At 45.1% G+C, this 16,131-nt stretch overlaps 1 protein-coding gene across 4 annotated transcripts in view; it reads left to right on the forward strand.

Moving 5' to 3' along the window:
* The window catches only part of ACSF3 (acyl-CoA synthetase family member 3), a 122,613-nt gene that overhangs the window by 68,576 nt on the left and 37,906 nt on the right, over window positions 1-16,131 (forward strand). For all 4 annotated transcript variants that reach the window (XM_032764199.2, XM_032764198.2, XM_075073898.1 and 1 more), the window contains one exon: window positions 3,412-3,538. In XM_032764199.2, coding sequence (XP_032620090.1) covers window positions 3,412-3,538 — 127 coding nt within the window. The remainder of the gene's footprint in view (window positions 1-3,411; window positions 3,539-16,131) is intronic.

The raw sequence follows: 16,131 nt of genomic DNA on the forward strand, positions 1-16,131 counted from the left end.
ATTGCCAGTTTTCTCCGGCAGTAGACGGTACAGAACGACCGGTAACCATCTCTGCTATCATGCAAAAGCAAGTGAATGCTGCTGTGTAGCGCTGGAGTATCGCCTCTCTGTCCGCAGCATCCAGTACACATACGGTGCCGGAAAAAAAAAAAGCTGAACGGGCTCCATGGTTGCCGTGCTATGGCGTCTGCCAGGGCAATCCAGGGAAAAACGGCGCGAAAGGATTGTCAGCTGATGTTTTCCCGGAGGAAGGAATGACTGACGACATTTACCCAGAACCACCCGCGACAATAATGATTCAACCCAGAATTCCAAGGGGCGGGGGAGACTGCGGGAACTATGGGATAGCTACGGAAGAGCTACCCACAATGCAACGCTTCAGAAATCGACGTTAGCCTCGGACCATGGACGCACAACGCCGAATTACTGTGCCTAGTGTGGCCTCATGAAATCGAATTTATAATATCAGTTTTATAAAACCGATTTTAACTAATTCGATATTATCCCATAGTGTAGACGTGGCCTTAGTCTGGATCTGTAAAAAGCAGCAAAGAGTCCTGCAGAACCTTATAGGCTAACAGACATATTGGAGCATGAGCTTTTGTGGGTGAATAGCCGCTCCGTCAGACGCATGGTGGTGATAGAGGTGCTCGTGCTGTGTACACTAAAATGACACCCATCAGCTCATTCACCAAGCAGCTGTCGGATGGTAATCCCTTTTTGTCTCTGGTAACCCAGGCTAAGGTTGAGTAAGTGACCTAGAAACTGAAGACCCCCTGGCCGTTTACCAGAAAAGCTTAGGTTTTGGTCTTGCTTTATTTTCTCTCAGCACACAGGTCTGTCAGCAGCTTTTAGCGGGGAGGGATAGCTCAGTGGTTTGAGCACTGCCCTGCTAAACCCAGGGTTGTGAGTTCAATCCTTGAGGGGGCTGCTTAGGGATCTGGGGCAAAAATCAGTACTTGGTCCTGCTAGAGAAGGCAGGGGGCTGGACTCGATGACCTTTCAAGGTTCCTTCCAGTTCTAGGAGATAGGATATCTCCAATTATTATTTTTATTATTAAACTGTGTATTCTGCAGGGTGCTCTCAGAGTATATTTCTCTGGATTTGGTGTTACCTTAATTATCCCAGGATTGCTGTCTTTTGGAGGACGCGGTCAAGCATCCTGTGACAGGTCGAAAGAGAAGCTTCTGCTGCCTTCCCCAGGAGGGCAGGAGTTCGCTTTTTCCCGTGCCAGGCGACAGGTTGCTGGAAATGCCAAGTGGCACAGCTGGCATCTGGTGTCTTCTGCAGCTGTCATTTCAAAGGCTGAGCCATCCACCAACCCACAAAATTATCCCGGCTAATCTGGCTGCTGTCACTGCCAGACACACAGACTGGTCGGCAACAGCTCTCTAATGGCCAACTCTTCTCTCGTCGTCTTTATTTCATTCCATCAAAGGCTCTGCACTAGACAGGAACTGCCTTGCCAACTCAGAAAGGTTGGGTGTGAGTCTCTGCAGTGCACACTCATGGTGATCTTGGGGACATCGGAAAGGGTGGCTCAAGAGCAATGCATGACACTACCCTTGCAGGAACTGTGACATGAGCAGCAAGAGCCTTTTCTTATTGCCAAGGAACCTTCTTCTCCCCCACTCCCACATTCATACTCAATAAACAGCCTTCTCCGCATACACTGATGGGGAGACACTGTCATGCTCACATTCAATGGGCTCCTCAGATGATGTCACAGAGAAACCATTCACACTGCTGCACTGCTTCTGCTACTGGCTCCCCCAGCAAGGAATGCCAGGCCGGGCATTTCAGATACACCATTAGATAAAAGGAAATCTATGAACACAGGTCACAAGAAGTTAGAAGACACGACTGATGTCATGGTGTAGGAGATGGCCCGTGATGGTGGGTGAGCGGTACCACAGGAAAAATGCTTTTCAAGCCAAAGGAGCTTGCTCTCTGCTGGAGAATTGAGGGCCAAGCTCAGCTGACCCAGAGAGATACGGACAGTCCCCAACAGGGAAAGAATCCTACTGCTGAAAGTGTGGTAAGCACTTCCCCCTTGGGGGATGGTTCAGGAGAACAAATCTGTAATAGATGTATATCAACCTCTCTTCCAGAAGAGAGGGTTACTTTCAGATTTGGCATTTTGATTTACAAAGTCTGAGAACTTTTGCCACCTCCTGAAGTAAGTGTTCATCCCTCCTGTATTTGTTTCCATGTAGCTCTGGATGTCAGAGCCGAACCGGGTATCCATCTTCCAGTCACGTCTCTGAACCTAGAAATCATCACAGTATGGAGCAGACAGTTAATCCATCTCAGACGTTGTTTGTTCGGGTTGGAGGAGGGGAACGTGGGGCTAGTGCTGAGGAGTTAGACTCGTAAATTCTTATCCCTTCTCAGACATTTGACATCTGTGTGATGCAATCAGTTCAGCTGTACTGCTGGGTTAAAAGCAGGGACTTGAGATTTCTGAGTAGCAAAAGTAAAACACCTAAGAGGAATCACATTTTTAAATTCAGTTTATAGCATAATTAAACTGGCTGCTGCAGCATATTATTGAGGCAAATAATTTAACAAGAGTAAAAAAAAAAAAAAAAAGACCTTAACAGAATAATAATCACTTTAAACTAGGTGGTCATGGTCCCGTATGGCTCTTGAACCTATGAATCTAGGTATGGTAAAAAATGCAAAGGTCATCAGCCTGTCTGCATCAGAAAGTAAGGTCATCTCCATCAGGAAGTCATTTCCCTGCTGAGATGGTGTTTCGCAATTGGCCAGATGCATTAAGCAGGTGCCTCCCTGATTTTGGAAGAAGCTCCCATTGGCTGCTGTCAGGGTTCGGGTACCAAACTAGCTAGATGAGGGTTTTCAGTATGGCAATTCATGTGTAAACTATGTATAAGCATCAATCCTGTCTGCGGGTATGGCTACACTTGAAACTTCAAAGCGTTGCCGCGACAGCACTTTGAAGTGCGAGTATGGTCGCAGCGCCAGCGCTGGGAGAGAGCTCTCCCAGCGCTGCACGTACTCCACATCCTGGTGGGGTTTAGCTTGCGGCACTGTTTACACTGGCGCTTTACAGCACTGTATCTTGCAGTGCTCGGGGGGTGTTTTTTTCACACCCCTGAGCGAGAAAGTTGCAGCGCTGTAAAGCACGAGTGTAGCCAAGGCCTGAGCTAGGAGGTGCTTACGTAAGCTTAGAACTTTTGTCCTCTCTCTGCTTCTCAGTTAAAGCAAGAGATACAGCAGATGGACCGAGGACATCATGGCTCACAATCAAAGGGAGTGCCAAAGGCACTCCCTGCCTCTCTGAGCCTTGTTGCGTAGGAAGTTGTAGCTTAGGGTTAGAAATCTGAGGTGGCTATCACTATTGACGTATGAATATTTGTCACTGCTTCGTTCTTCATTTGCTCTAGGTGACCCCCGGCTTAGATGGCAAAGAAGGTGAGCTTTTCATTAAGGGGCCTACAGTATTTCGAGAATACTGGAATAGACCTGAAGAAACAAAAGAAGCTTTCACACCCGATGGCTGGTTCAAAACAGGTACTGTGCTGGTCCCACTGGGGTGTGCATGAACAGCATGAAGGGAGGGGAAGTCGGTTTGTTCCACAGGGGTCTTCCTGCTGGCTGGTTCATGGAGCAGTGCCAACATCGGTGTCAGTAGGGGGCACCCTGAAGATCTTTCCTCCCTCTCTCATCTGGCTGGAAGCAAGGCACAGCCACAGTGCCCAGCTGTAGGAAGAATGTAGGTGGGGAGTCAGTATATCACTCCATTTTGGGATGTGTGGCTGAGTCCTTGGTTGTCTGTGTGTTGGTGGGTTCTCCCTGGTCGTGATAGTCTTGAAAAATAGAAGCTGGTCCAGATAGGCTCTTCAGTTTCTCTGTTCCTGTACCAGTCAACACACCTCATCCCTAAGCAACAGTGAGAGTTTGAGTCTGTTTGCTTGCACGCCTGAGAAGCTGATAAATATGTATACATGGATCGAACTGAAACAGGACCCCCCACTGTAGTACCTGCACACCTGAAAAACAGTACTTACTTTGCACTGTTCATAGGGGACTGAGATCCTACTACCATTGAAAATGGCAGCAGAACTTCCATGGACTTCAGTGAGGTTGGGCCCTTCATAATTAGAACTTGCTTGGTTTACATAATCAGCAATGGCAAACCTGGCTGAGTATTTAAAACAATGGATTATAGAATGAAGAACAAAGAAGATGCAGAAAATGCTGCAATAAGGACTGCAGGACATGGTTCAGGAATTTTGCAGTGAAACTTTTTAAGTGCTGAGTCATCAAAACTTCATGGGAAAGGGTCAACGTCAACAAATTTCTTGACTCAAAAAAAAATTGAAATTGTGGAAACATTTTAGTTGGACGTTTTCAAAACAAATTCCAATTTTCCAGTTCTCAACAAATTTTTATTTGGAAATTTAAGCTAATTATAGAAAAATAATTTGTCCTTAAACTGGTCAAAATCTAAACAAAACATTTTAATTGACCCAAAATGATTTTTTGTTTTTTGTTTTGGATTTTCAGCTCATGAAAATTGTTGAGATCTTGACTTTTTTTTTTCCTGATTTGGGACAGGAAAAAATGTTGAAATCTCAAAAATGTTCATTGAACAGGAAAACTGTTTCGCGTCCAGCTCTACTATTCATTTTGTTCTGGATACCATCTGAAGTTACCGTGTCTCTGATGGCACCAGTACAGTTTGCATGCAGGTCCCATTCCTGGCATGACAGTATACACTATGTCTGAGCAGGCATTGGAGAACATAGAAACCCCTGCTCTAAAACAGTCTCCAATAGCAGCAATCTGATGAACAAAACCATGTAATCTCTAGGTTCAACCCAACCAACACAAGTAGAATTTCAAACACAAGGTTGAATATGAGGTTCAACAAGGACAAGTGCAGAGTCCTGCACTTAGGACGGAAGAATCCCATGCACTGCTACAGACTGGGGACCGAATGGCTAGGCAGCAGTTCTGCAGAAAAGGACCTAGGGGTTACAGTGAACAAGAAGCTGGATATGAGTCAGCAGTTTGCCCTTGTTGCCAAGAAGGCTAACAGCATTTTGGGCTGTATAAGTAGGGGCATTGCCAGCAGATTGAGGGACATGATCATTCCCCTCTATTCAGCATTGGTGAGGCCTCATCTGGAGTACTGTGTCCAGTTTTGGGCCCCACACTACAAGAAGGATGTAGAAAAATTGTAAAGATTCCAGCGGAGGGCAACAAAAATTATTAGGGGTCTGGAGCACATGACTTATGAGGAGAGGCTGAGGGAACTGGGATTGTTTAGTCTGCAGAAGAGAAGAATGAGGGGGAATTTGACAGCTGCTTCAATTACCTGAAAGGGGGTTCCAAAGAGGATGGATCTCAACTGTTCTCAGTGGTACCTGATGACAGAACAAGGAGCAATGGTCTCAAGTTGCAGTGGGGGAGGTTTAGGTTGGATATTACGAAAAACTTTTTCACTAGGAGGGTGGTGGAGCACTGGAATGGGTTACCTAGGGAGGTAATAGAATCTTCTTCCTTAGAAGTTTTTAAAGTCAGGCTTGACAAAGCCCTGGCTGGGATGATTTAGTTGAGGATGGTCCTGCTCTGAGCAGGGGGTTGGACTAGATGACCTCCTGAGGTCCCTTCCAACCCTGATATTCTCTGATTCTATGAAAACACTCATGCCCACTCTCCCAGTCAGGCATTATTTGCCACAACTGTTGGCGAACAATGTGCAGTAACAAATTCAAGAAAATGAGAAGCTGCTGACAATTCCTGAGCAGAAAAGTGATTTTCGTAGAACAAACTCAGCACAGCAAATGTTCAGAATGTGCACAGGCAAAGCTCAGCACTCCTACTCAGAGCACTCATGCCGCACAGTTACACTCTGAATTGTAGGTACAGTCTGAAAATAGCCTGGTTCCAGAGTGAGTGTCAGAGTGCAATGACGCCACAGGACACCTTGTGAAGTTGTGTTTGACATATTAAACCAGCCAGGTAGTATCTCTGTATTGCTCTGTTCCCATTATCTCTATTAGTAGCAATGTGCTGTTTGATTTATAGATTAAAGGCACACAGCATATTTGACCTCTCTGTATCCAGCCCAACTGACCATTAATCCTGTGGGTGGAAAACAAGCTAGAGGTTTTTGCTTTGGGTTTAAATTTCCATCTACCTAAACCCTAACACAACTAGAGAATTGCAAATCCGCAGATACCAGTTTTATATCCATGAAGCGTTTTTGTGGATCGGATGCAGATACAAATTTTATATCCGCACAGGGCTCTAAACATAACCAGGACTGGCTTTTTGATTCCCTCCCTTGCTGCTTGTCACTTGTGCCATCTCTGGGCTGCATTTCTGGTGCCCTGTTTGTGACCCGTTTGTTTATTTTGTGTTCCGTAAGAAAAGCTTTACTTTTTAAAATTAATGATGGAGCTGCGACACCGCAAGTGTCACCACTGATCTTGGTATCATGCCAGCAGCGGGGTTTCATGACACGGTGTCAGCAGGCGCTGCAAAGTGCAGGGCAATCAGCTTTAGAAAAATTTTAGTCAACACTCCTGATGAATATTTCAAATGCAAAAGAATAGCATGCATTAATTATTGTAAAGAGATGTCTTTAGGAGAAAATAATTCTGAAATTCAGTTTAATTTCATTGTAATGCGCTGCAAACAGGAAGGGAGTATGTGTGTTTAATTGGCTCTCGGGGGTAAGGCCTGGAAGATGCCATGCCTTTGTCACAGGCCATTAGCGATACAGGCTGCATAATGAGAGAGTACAATCAGCTCACAGCTGCCGGCTCCTACGGGGAGAGAATGATATTAAATAGAAATCAGTATAAATTAAACTTAACCCTTTCACTAGCCAAATTAAGCCTATCAGCCAGGAATACTGGAGGAAGAGAGAGCAGCAGCAGCAGTGGGTGAGGGACGGGTCGAAGGGTGCCTGGGAGATTTTCCTACTAGCAGTCCATCAAGTCTGACTTCATCTTTGATATTTTTGTAGCAATGTTGGTGGCAGGGATAGGGAGGGGATTTTGAGATTATTTTTTTCTTTGTTTCCCCCCTCCCACCTTTCTTGCATTTTTTTCTTCTGACCTTTTTCCCCGTCCTTTGCAGATATCATGCAGGCAGGCTTATTCCAGAGCTAGTATGGCTCAGATAACCAGAGGTGGTATATCGGCAGTGAAACTGTAGCCCTCCTAAACCATCATGTTTGCTTATTGAAAATGAATATTTATTTTCATTCTGAAAGGCTGAGAGCTCCCAATCCTGTAATGGGACTGTAAGAAGCCATTCAATAGAGCCAAGGCTTTTGTATGTTGTAGCTAGGTGGCTGTTACCGAGTGCGATTTTAAGAGTAAATGAATGTTAACTGGAGTTCATTAACTTTGCAGTAGAGGGCATACCGCTAGAATGCAAATGAGGTAAAATATAGCTACAGTACAGTGATCGTTTATAGATAATGCACTAATATTTGTGTATATATGTGTGCATGTGGACACAGCTCTTAAACGAAGGAAGTGACTTTACTTCTGATTCTGCAAGTGCTGAACTGTTTTAACATCCCTCTAGCACTGGTGAAAGGCCATTTTGGCATCAGCATGCCAAAAGCTTAATCTGTGTCACGGCTACCACTACATGCAAATGTCTAGCGTGGATGAGGGACCCAGCCTAGTGTGATTGCAGGCTATTGACAAGGTTTTTCAAGCACTCTTCAAGGACATATGGAAGTGTGCGCTCAGCTGGAGTAGAAATGAGATGTGAGGAGAGTAAACTTGGAAAAAGTGTGCAGTGCTATCACTAATAACTCCTGAGCTGTAATTTAGCATTCAGCTGATTGTTAATGACAATCCTAGAAACCAGCAAGTCTGCAAATGAAGAATAATTACTTCAAGGGAAAGCTCAGAGTGTCACTCTTGCTACACCTTGTGATGAGTCTATCCAAACAAAGGCACATCTTTAACATGTCTCTGTCTACACAATGAGGATGAGAAGAAGGGAGAAACATGCAACTGTCCGTAGGTCTCATGACACTTAAGAGTGGTAGTAAACAATAAAATAAAATCTGTGATGATGATAGAACAGGGCAGAGAATGCAAATCCTGGGCTCATCTTCACACATGACAAGTGGCAACTGCAGAGTGTTCAGAGAAGTGTGTCGTGTTTGATACAGTTACCAGATAACAGGCTATGTACACTCAGCTCCCATGTATTGCTATGCAAATTCGACCTTAAATCTCTCAAGATGGCCAGTCAAGTCTCATTGTTCTTGGAGAATCCAGCTGGAGATAGAGAACTCTTGTGATCTAGCCTTCTAACCAATCTTGATTCAAAAAGCATAATGTCCCATATCAAAGGAAGTCAGAACTAGCCCCCCGTTCCCAATAGTTTCATTGTCAGGTTGATATGGATGAAACTGAGATGCAGAATTTGCAGAAATACAAACTCACCTGTAGCCCTGTGCATTGTATAATCCACCACAGGGCAAGAATGGGGAAACAAATTCGCCTGGTTGATGCACATTGGAAGCATTACTTTATTTTCTAACGTCCCAGGAGTTGGAATGCCTGCGTGCTTGCTCGAGGTCATCACTTCCGGGTTGTCTACAGTATCAGTGCTATTATCCTTCCCAAAAAAATCATCAATGAAGGGCAACTGGCAACGATTTCATTCTTTTGTGCCCTCAAAGAAGTGTATACAGTCAATTCTCCGCCACACTGTGTTCTTCTTTATGAAGGTGCCACCATAAAACACAGGCCCAGGAGAAGGAGCCTGGTTGTTCACTGATATGTCTTGTTGTGATGATGAAGGCTCTCATAGACTCGCCTACAGAGACATGTTCTTTGCAGTGTCTTGCTATCAACCATCTCATTCCAGCTGGAAGGATAGACCAATTTAATGTATTCAAAATTAATCCTTCAGGTTGAGTCTGCAAGAACTCTGGATTGTTTTATCTGAAAGCTCCCTCATCCCATAGGTTTCCATGTCAAGATTGTTATTTGCCTGATAGTTATTGGTCCCAAACCACTCATAGTAATTTGGAATCAAGAGGACTTCACTGTTGTAGTGTACCCCTACTAAAACCATAACTTCCTCCCGACTACTTCATTCTCCATCAGATCCTTCCAGCTGACACCATTGTTAGATGCGCCACTCTCAGGCTGGATGATCCACATTAGATAGGATTAGCGTTTTTAAGGCAAAATCCTATTTACTAAACACTCTTGAAAGGTGTAACAGCTCAGGACTTGCAGAACTACCCATTGCCGGCATCTGTCCAGTGACCATATGTTTCAGTTTCTGCTGCTACAGGCTCACTCTTCAGGCAGATCAGTCTCTTCAGCTCTTCTGGGTGCTCCCAGTTCCCTTTGGTTGCCTTGCCCGATACTCTCCTCCTTGGCTGGTCAGTGCCTCTGTAAATGTGGCTGCCGTATGTTTCTCAGGAAGCATAGGAGGAAAAACGAAAAAGAAAGCAGGTTAACTGTTACTTGAGTGGCCTGTTTTCCCTTTTTACCAAAAACTCCTTTACGAAACTCCCTTCTTCCTCTGTGAAAGGAGAAGGCCTGGGTCACAGAATCACAGGAATGTCAGGCTGAAAGGGACCTCCTGAGGTTGTCTAGTCCAGCTCCCTGCACTGAGGAAGACCACGGAGTCTGGGTTTCTCAAAAACATGCTGCAGGTTGAGGATGATCGTTCCCTGTTTACAGAAGTGAAAACTGATGTTGCTGAGTGTGGCTGTGAGTCCCCTTAAAGCATTGCCTTGTTCACATGAGGCACAGCTCCCTTCACTGCTCCTGATGAAAGCTACACCAAGAAGGGGAAAGGAGCTCAATGCAACAGTAACGCACCTACGGGCCCTTATCCTTCTCCAAACGAGACAAGCCCATAGATCCATCATACAAGAAACACATACCTACATCCTTCTACAGATGTTCTCATTTTAAGAGGCAGGACAGACATGTCTAAAGTAATCTGTTTTTAAAAAAAAAACCTGCTGCTGGCAATACTTCATGACATACATCGTCCCATGATCCTTTGAGAAGAGTCTGAAAAGTTGTTGACATGTAGGTTATTTACTGCTACTGTCTTCGCCTTCGTTTCATTAGACTTGCACCGGGGCCATTGTCTGTCTCTCTCTCTCACTCTGATTTGGGTGAATTTGATTATTTGTGTTGTGTTAATGCTATCAATAGAGCTGCCTAGATCAAAGGCCTCCAGCCATTTCCAGAGACTGCTGGGTATCCACCTGCTGTTCTGTACCTGAGCAGTGCTGAGTCTTAGCAGAATGAGACAAATTGACAGGAAAAATGTATCAGGTCCTTCCTCTCTTCAGTGTGGTACCTTCATAGTGAGCGAGCCCAGCTGGGCTGGGGAGCGAGAGAGAAACTCAGACCCAAATGTGCATCCCCTGCACCACCACCATGCAAGCCCTATGGATTGGAAAATATTGGTCTACAAATATTACCCTCGTCGTTGCCAACATTCTGTTCTTCTGTTTCCCCCTCCCTGCTCCTCTGTCCATCCACCCGAGCTCCCTCGCACCTGTACAGGTTAAACACTGTTCACAGTGTCGTTGCCTAATAAGTGATGATCGTCATCAAGGCAGCCAATATGCAGACCTGAGTAGTCCTCATTGTGGGACAGAAAGAGTTGAGGGGCTATATGGATTCCAAAAGCAGTATAGTGCCCAAAGTCGTGTCGGTCTGACCCATGCATCCTTTCTCCACTGTGCCATGGAAGCCAGGGCTGCCTTGTCCTGAGGAATCTGGCAAAACAATGGCCTGAAATTGTGAGAGAGAGAAAGTCGTAGAGCTGCATTTTCCCCAAGGGAAGGCTGGCTTCCAGTCAGATTTGCCCATACACCCAGAAAATTAGAATCCAGTATATATGAGGAGATTTATTTTCAATTACAGGTTCAGGCAGAGACATGAAATAGCGCTGGGTTTGAAGGTAGTGCATAAATCCTGCTACAAATCCTTGTATCTCAGCTCCATATAATAAGATTTTATTGATTGCTATATTGGATCTGTCAGTATAAAACTCTCTTAATGCATGCATCAGGGCTGAGAAGATAGAAGGCTCATTGGTAGCAGAATCTGCTTCAAGAATCAGTGCACTTTGATTAATATGTCGTTAAGAAAGTAAGAGTTATTTAACTTGTTTGATGTGCATTTCAAAATGATGACTCATTTCTTTTAAGCCTCTTACTTTGAGCTTATTTAAAAAAAACAACAGCCCTTGTAGCTGTTTTTCGTGTTACTGAATCTTGTTATAGGATTCAGAGTTCTTGCAAGATCCCTTTACAATGTTCACGAAACCCCCAAGCCCCTATCAAACACATTTCCTATAGGCCAAAAGGCCGCTTTGAAACATCCCCCTACAGTTCTTCCATTTACGGCTTTAGAAGAGAAGGGACATTGGAGAACAGCTCTTCCTTTATTTCTGGGTAGGAAAATCCCCCCAGACATTCCTAAGTGGAGAGTGGGGATCAGAGAAATGATGGAGAAAAGGATTGAGAGTAAAACATGATCGGAGAAAGCAAGAAGTACCCATCAAATCTGGCATGCTTCTGCCTTTTCAAACTAAGTGCAGCGCCTCTGAGTCTGGGCAATGAGCAGGCTGTTTGCACGTGTTCTCACTGAGCGTGCAATGCTTCCAGATTGGGCTTCTCTGTCACCTCATAGCAACTGCGATAAACTGTAGGGATCTCAGCTCACTAGTAACAATTGTGTAAAGTGATAACACTCACAAGTCCCTCCGGAGAAACCCCAGGTTCTTTGCTGTTGCTTCAAATCTCATCTTGAGTATAGGGGCCCAGTGATTTTCTGAAGCAGACTTTATGTACTACATCTCTCAAGCACCTTCTTGCACTTGCCTTTCTTGTGTAAACTTGCTTAAGCACTGTTGTAAGTATACAGTAGGGACACAGGCCACTGGATCACAGTCTGAGTTATTTTCTCTTTAACTGTGATTTGAGGTTCTTTTGTCTATGATTCAGACCAGCCAGTGGCTCAGTGTAGGAGCATTTAGGGAAACAATTCTTAGCACAACTAAATTACCAGTCAAGATGGCTTAGGTTGGTCACGTGTGAGAAAAGGGACAAGCTAGGACTCCCAGTGGCATTGGAACGCCTCTTTAAAAGTTCTGAAAGGCACAACAAAGCCAGTCAGCAGTTTGCTTTGATTTCCATGGTTTGATTATTTTAACCCAGCCAACCCTTGAAGTTTGCCATCCCCACGCCAAATGTACCATGACAAATCGACACCCCTTATACTGATGAATAAGTCAAAGCCTGCTGCTACCGTCCAGCCCAAAGATATCTAGTATCTGTGTGAATTATCTTGGACAACAGGGCAAACCTTTTATAGCACCTTGTTTATTTCAGCTGGAATCAGTCCGAATATGCTTCCATTCCCCTCTTTGACATGATCTGACTCATGTCACCAAGCACAAAGCAGCCCACGATGTGTTTCCCTTGGCATAGACTTCCCCTGGCATTCTCCCTATCTCTAGAGATAAGCAGGTGTTTCCCAGTCAATGAAATCATTTACGTTTGTGGGCGTAACACTGACACCTGAAATGGAAAACGTGTTAGCCTGATCAAAGCAGTTTATAAATAGCATATGCATCTAATTAGCATCCTAATATGCAATTTTTCTGTTTGTTTGCAATGTCTCTCCTAGTCATAAATTCAGCTAATACAAATTCTATTTTTAAAAAATTATTGCTTAATTATAATTTGTTGCAGATGTTATGAGTGACTTACTGGTTTGGTGAGCCCCCAGGATGAAGTCTTGGCTCCCTCTGAGGTTGGGATGGGGAGTGTCTTTTTCTGACTGTTGCACTATTAAAGCTCACAAACCAGGCATTGTGACTGTGGGGTGCTGTGCCTACAAGTGTCTAACTGGAAAGAAAGCCCAGTTTGTGGCCTTTCCCTAGGCTGAGCTAAAATATAGTGAGAGTTAGCAATAGGGATGCGTGTTCGTTTAGGATCATGTTGAGACAGCCAGACCCACTTCACTTGTGAGCCTCTCTGAATCTGAACCCAGGGCTGCAGAAGTGGAAAGCTAGTACAGTCACTCACCAAGAAAACTGCCGCGCCCGAAGCACAGCTGTGTCTGATGGTGTTAAGCAGGACATCAGACTGAATCTTCCTGGTGTGCAGACAGGAGGCCAGATTCACTCCCAGTGTCTCTTCAGAGAGCTCAGCGGAGTCCCACCTGCAATAATAGGGGCCTGTGCTTCCAGCTAGCCCGTATCATAGAGTTGCCGTCTAAGATAAAAAAGTATAAAGATGTCATGGTGGCTAACGTGCTAACTTTTCAGACCTTGTCATTATAAAGGAGAGTGTGGTTCAGATAACTAGGAATTCCAAAAATTGTGCACTATGTTAAGAGATTCCCTATGGCCTTGAACTGGTTTTTGGTTTCCGACCAGTACAAATGCTGCTCCCAGGAGAGAATTTCCTTTTCTTTCTTACTGCTACGTGTTAGTTCCTCCTGGTTGGAAGGTTTGACCATGCCATAATGAAATAATATTTCAGGTTTTTCTGATGGCTGCGAAGTCTTAGGTGCACTGGAATATAGCAACGCCGAATCTCTGTGTTTCCTTAACTGGATGTGTAAGTCACCTCTTTATGCAGTCAAGAGAGTTGCTCCAGATTTACATCGCTGTCAGTGAGAGCAGGATTGGGTCCAGTGTCGGTGTACTGCTCTAAAAAGCTAGTATCTAATTGCATCACATGCTTTGAATGATGCAGATTTGATTTTACCAGAGCGCTGTGTATTTAGGACTTAGTTTTCAGAAGTGCTGTGCAATCACAGCTCCAGTTGGATGTCGATGGGAGCACCAGGTGCTCGGCACCTCTGAAAACCAGGCTTTTGGCTGTTAATTCTGGTTTCCTGGTTTCTTTCACAATTTGTGGTGTATCAGTCCAGCTCTCTCAGGCAGGGCATTGTTCACTCAGGTTTCAGGTATTGGTAGCGACTTTTCCTTCCTTCCCAGGGCAGGAGTGTAGGTTCCCCTCCACAATTATACTTTACAGTCGACAAGTCGTGTCTTGTAGGCCGGGTGGAAGTGCCACTGGCAGGAATGACAAGTCAGCAGCAGGAGTTAAGGGGAGACTGAATTCGAGTGGGAGAGCAAGTGGGCTGACATGGGGAGCTGGGCCTGACAATCACCTTTCTGCTCGTACTAAGTGTATGTTGCTGTTGGATTGTTGATTGGACCTTCTTTATTGCTGTTGTGCATATACAGCACCTCTGTGCCTACCCAGAAACAGGAGCCGCTCTCTCACAGGAGAGGGTCAGTGGCAAGTCATCTGACAAAAATACCTGAGTAACATTAGTGGGGCAAAGAGGGATAAAATGCTGGTCCCCTTGAAATCAATGGCAGAGTTCCCATTATCTTCAGTGAGGCCATCGTAGTTTCTAGCAGGGCTGTAGTCATGGCAAGGTACACCTCTACCCCGATATAACGTGAATTCGGATATAAAGCGGTAAAGCAGTGCTCCAGGTGGGTGGGGCTGCGCACTACGGGGGATCAGAGCAAGTTCAATATAATGCAGTTTCACCTATAATGCGGTAAGATTTTTTGGCTCCCGAGAACAGCGTTCTGTCGAGGTAGAGGTGTAAACAGGGAGGCAGGGCTCACAGGGTTGTATCTTCACTGTCATGCAGTGGCCACAGATAGCAGGATTGGGGCAAACCAGAAGGGTGCAGCACTGAAGGGGAGTGTGTCTGCGGGGGGTTAGGAATGTGAGAGGGATTCGCCGTACTGCAGCTCTACAAAGAGAAGGCGAGTGCAACAGTGGGAAGCCGAATATTAAGCTGACGAGGGGATGTTGGGTGGCCCGAGTTTAAAGAGCCGTCTAATCGCAAGCGGTGTTCAGTGTTTGCAGAGCTCAGTCTGGCAGTTCGCTGTTCCAAACGAGGGTCAGCCATCTCTTCTCTGCCGCTTTTCAAAGCCAGGTGCAATGCCACCGGGGCTCAGCCTTTCAAACTTTCCTGCTCAGGTTTCATGCTGAAGATTCAGCCTTGATAACCATCCTGGCTGGGGTTATCGTACAGTTTTTTGAGAGCCTTTGTAAAGGCTTAGTGAGACATGTGGGTGAGGTAGTACCTTTTATTGGACCAATTTCTTCTTCAGGTCTGCGAAATACACGCAGAGTATACTTTTCCCAGAGCTGAGGAACAGCTCTGGATGAGCTCAAAAGCGTCCCTCTCACCAACTGAAGTTGGTCCAATAAAGGATATTACCTTGCCCAACCTTTGTAATATCCTGTCACCAACATGGCTACAACAACACTGCAGTTGTAATAGCTTCACTTTCTGGATGGTGGAGGCCGGCAGACTGTCTACCATAAGTGCCACCATTCCTGCGTGGCAAGATGTCTGCAAGAGGTTGCACTGCTGCCTTTGGATTTGATGATGCTGCAGGTTCACATCCCAGCTGCCAGGGCAGATTCCTCCCCCTTGTTGAAATTCTTTGCACATCACTTCACAAGGGGAGCAGAACCTAAACTAGCACATCAATGGGAAAGGTTACTGTGGCATTTCTAGGAACCTCCAGTCTTCGGTAGATGGATGGCTGTTGGTGATTATTTTCAAACACTAGAGCTCAGTTTTGCAGGAGATGCCCTATTCAAGAGTAAATTGGTTTAAATCCTACCTTCTTTCTTCCTTTCTCTTTCAGTCTGTTTTTCTTCTGCTTCTTTTGTGTCTTCCTTTTCCTCCCTGTCTTCTTACTGTTGCTTGAGGCAGTCCAGTGATGCCCACCCAGTCTGGTTGGCTTGCTGGACAGTTTTTCAGCATTTTGGTTTACATAAGCCAACCTACTTGTAAGTGGAGCACAAAAGCAGGGTTGTGGAATTGCACAAATTGATTACAGCTCATAGGACAAATGAGTGTATTACAGTGCCCTTATTTCTCTCCTTTCCCTGGGTATATGGAAGTAATGTCTTGTTTTTAAGGAACATAATCCAAGACCAAATGCCTTTAAGTGGTTGCACTTTTGCGCTGTGTTTGTAGAGCAGGCTGATGATAATGCTTGAAAAGGAGCCAAATGCCTCTAAATTTTAAGAGGCTCCTTCTCGCAGTCCTTCCTATCTGCTCTGTAATCCTGCACAG

The sequence above is a fragment of the Chelonoidis abingdonii genome, chromosome 19, assembly GCF_003597395.2.
Source record: "Chelonoidis abingdonii isolate Lonesome George chromosome 19, CheloAbing_2.0, whole genome shotgun sequence".
NCBI classification, from domain to species: Eukaryota; Metazoa; Chordata; order Testudines; family Testudinidae; genus Chelonoidis; species Chelonoidis abingdonii.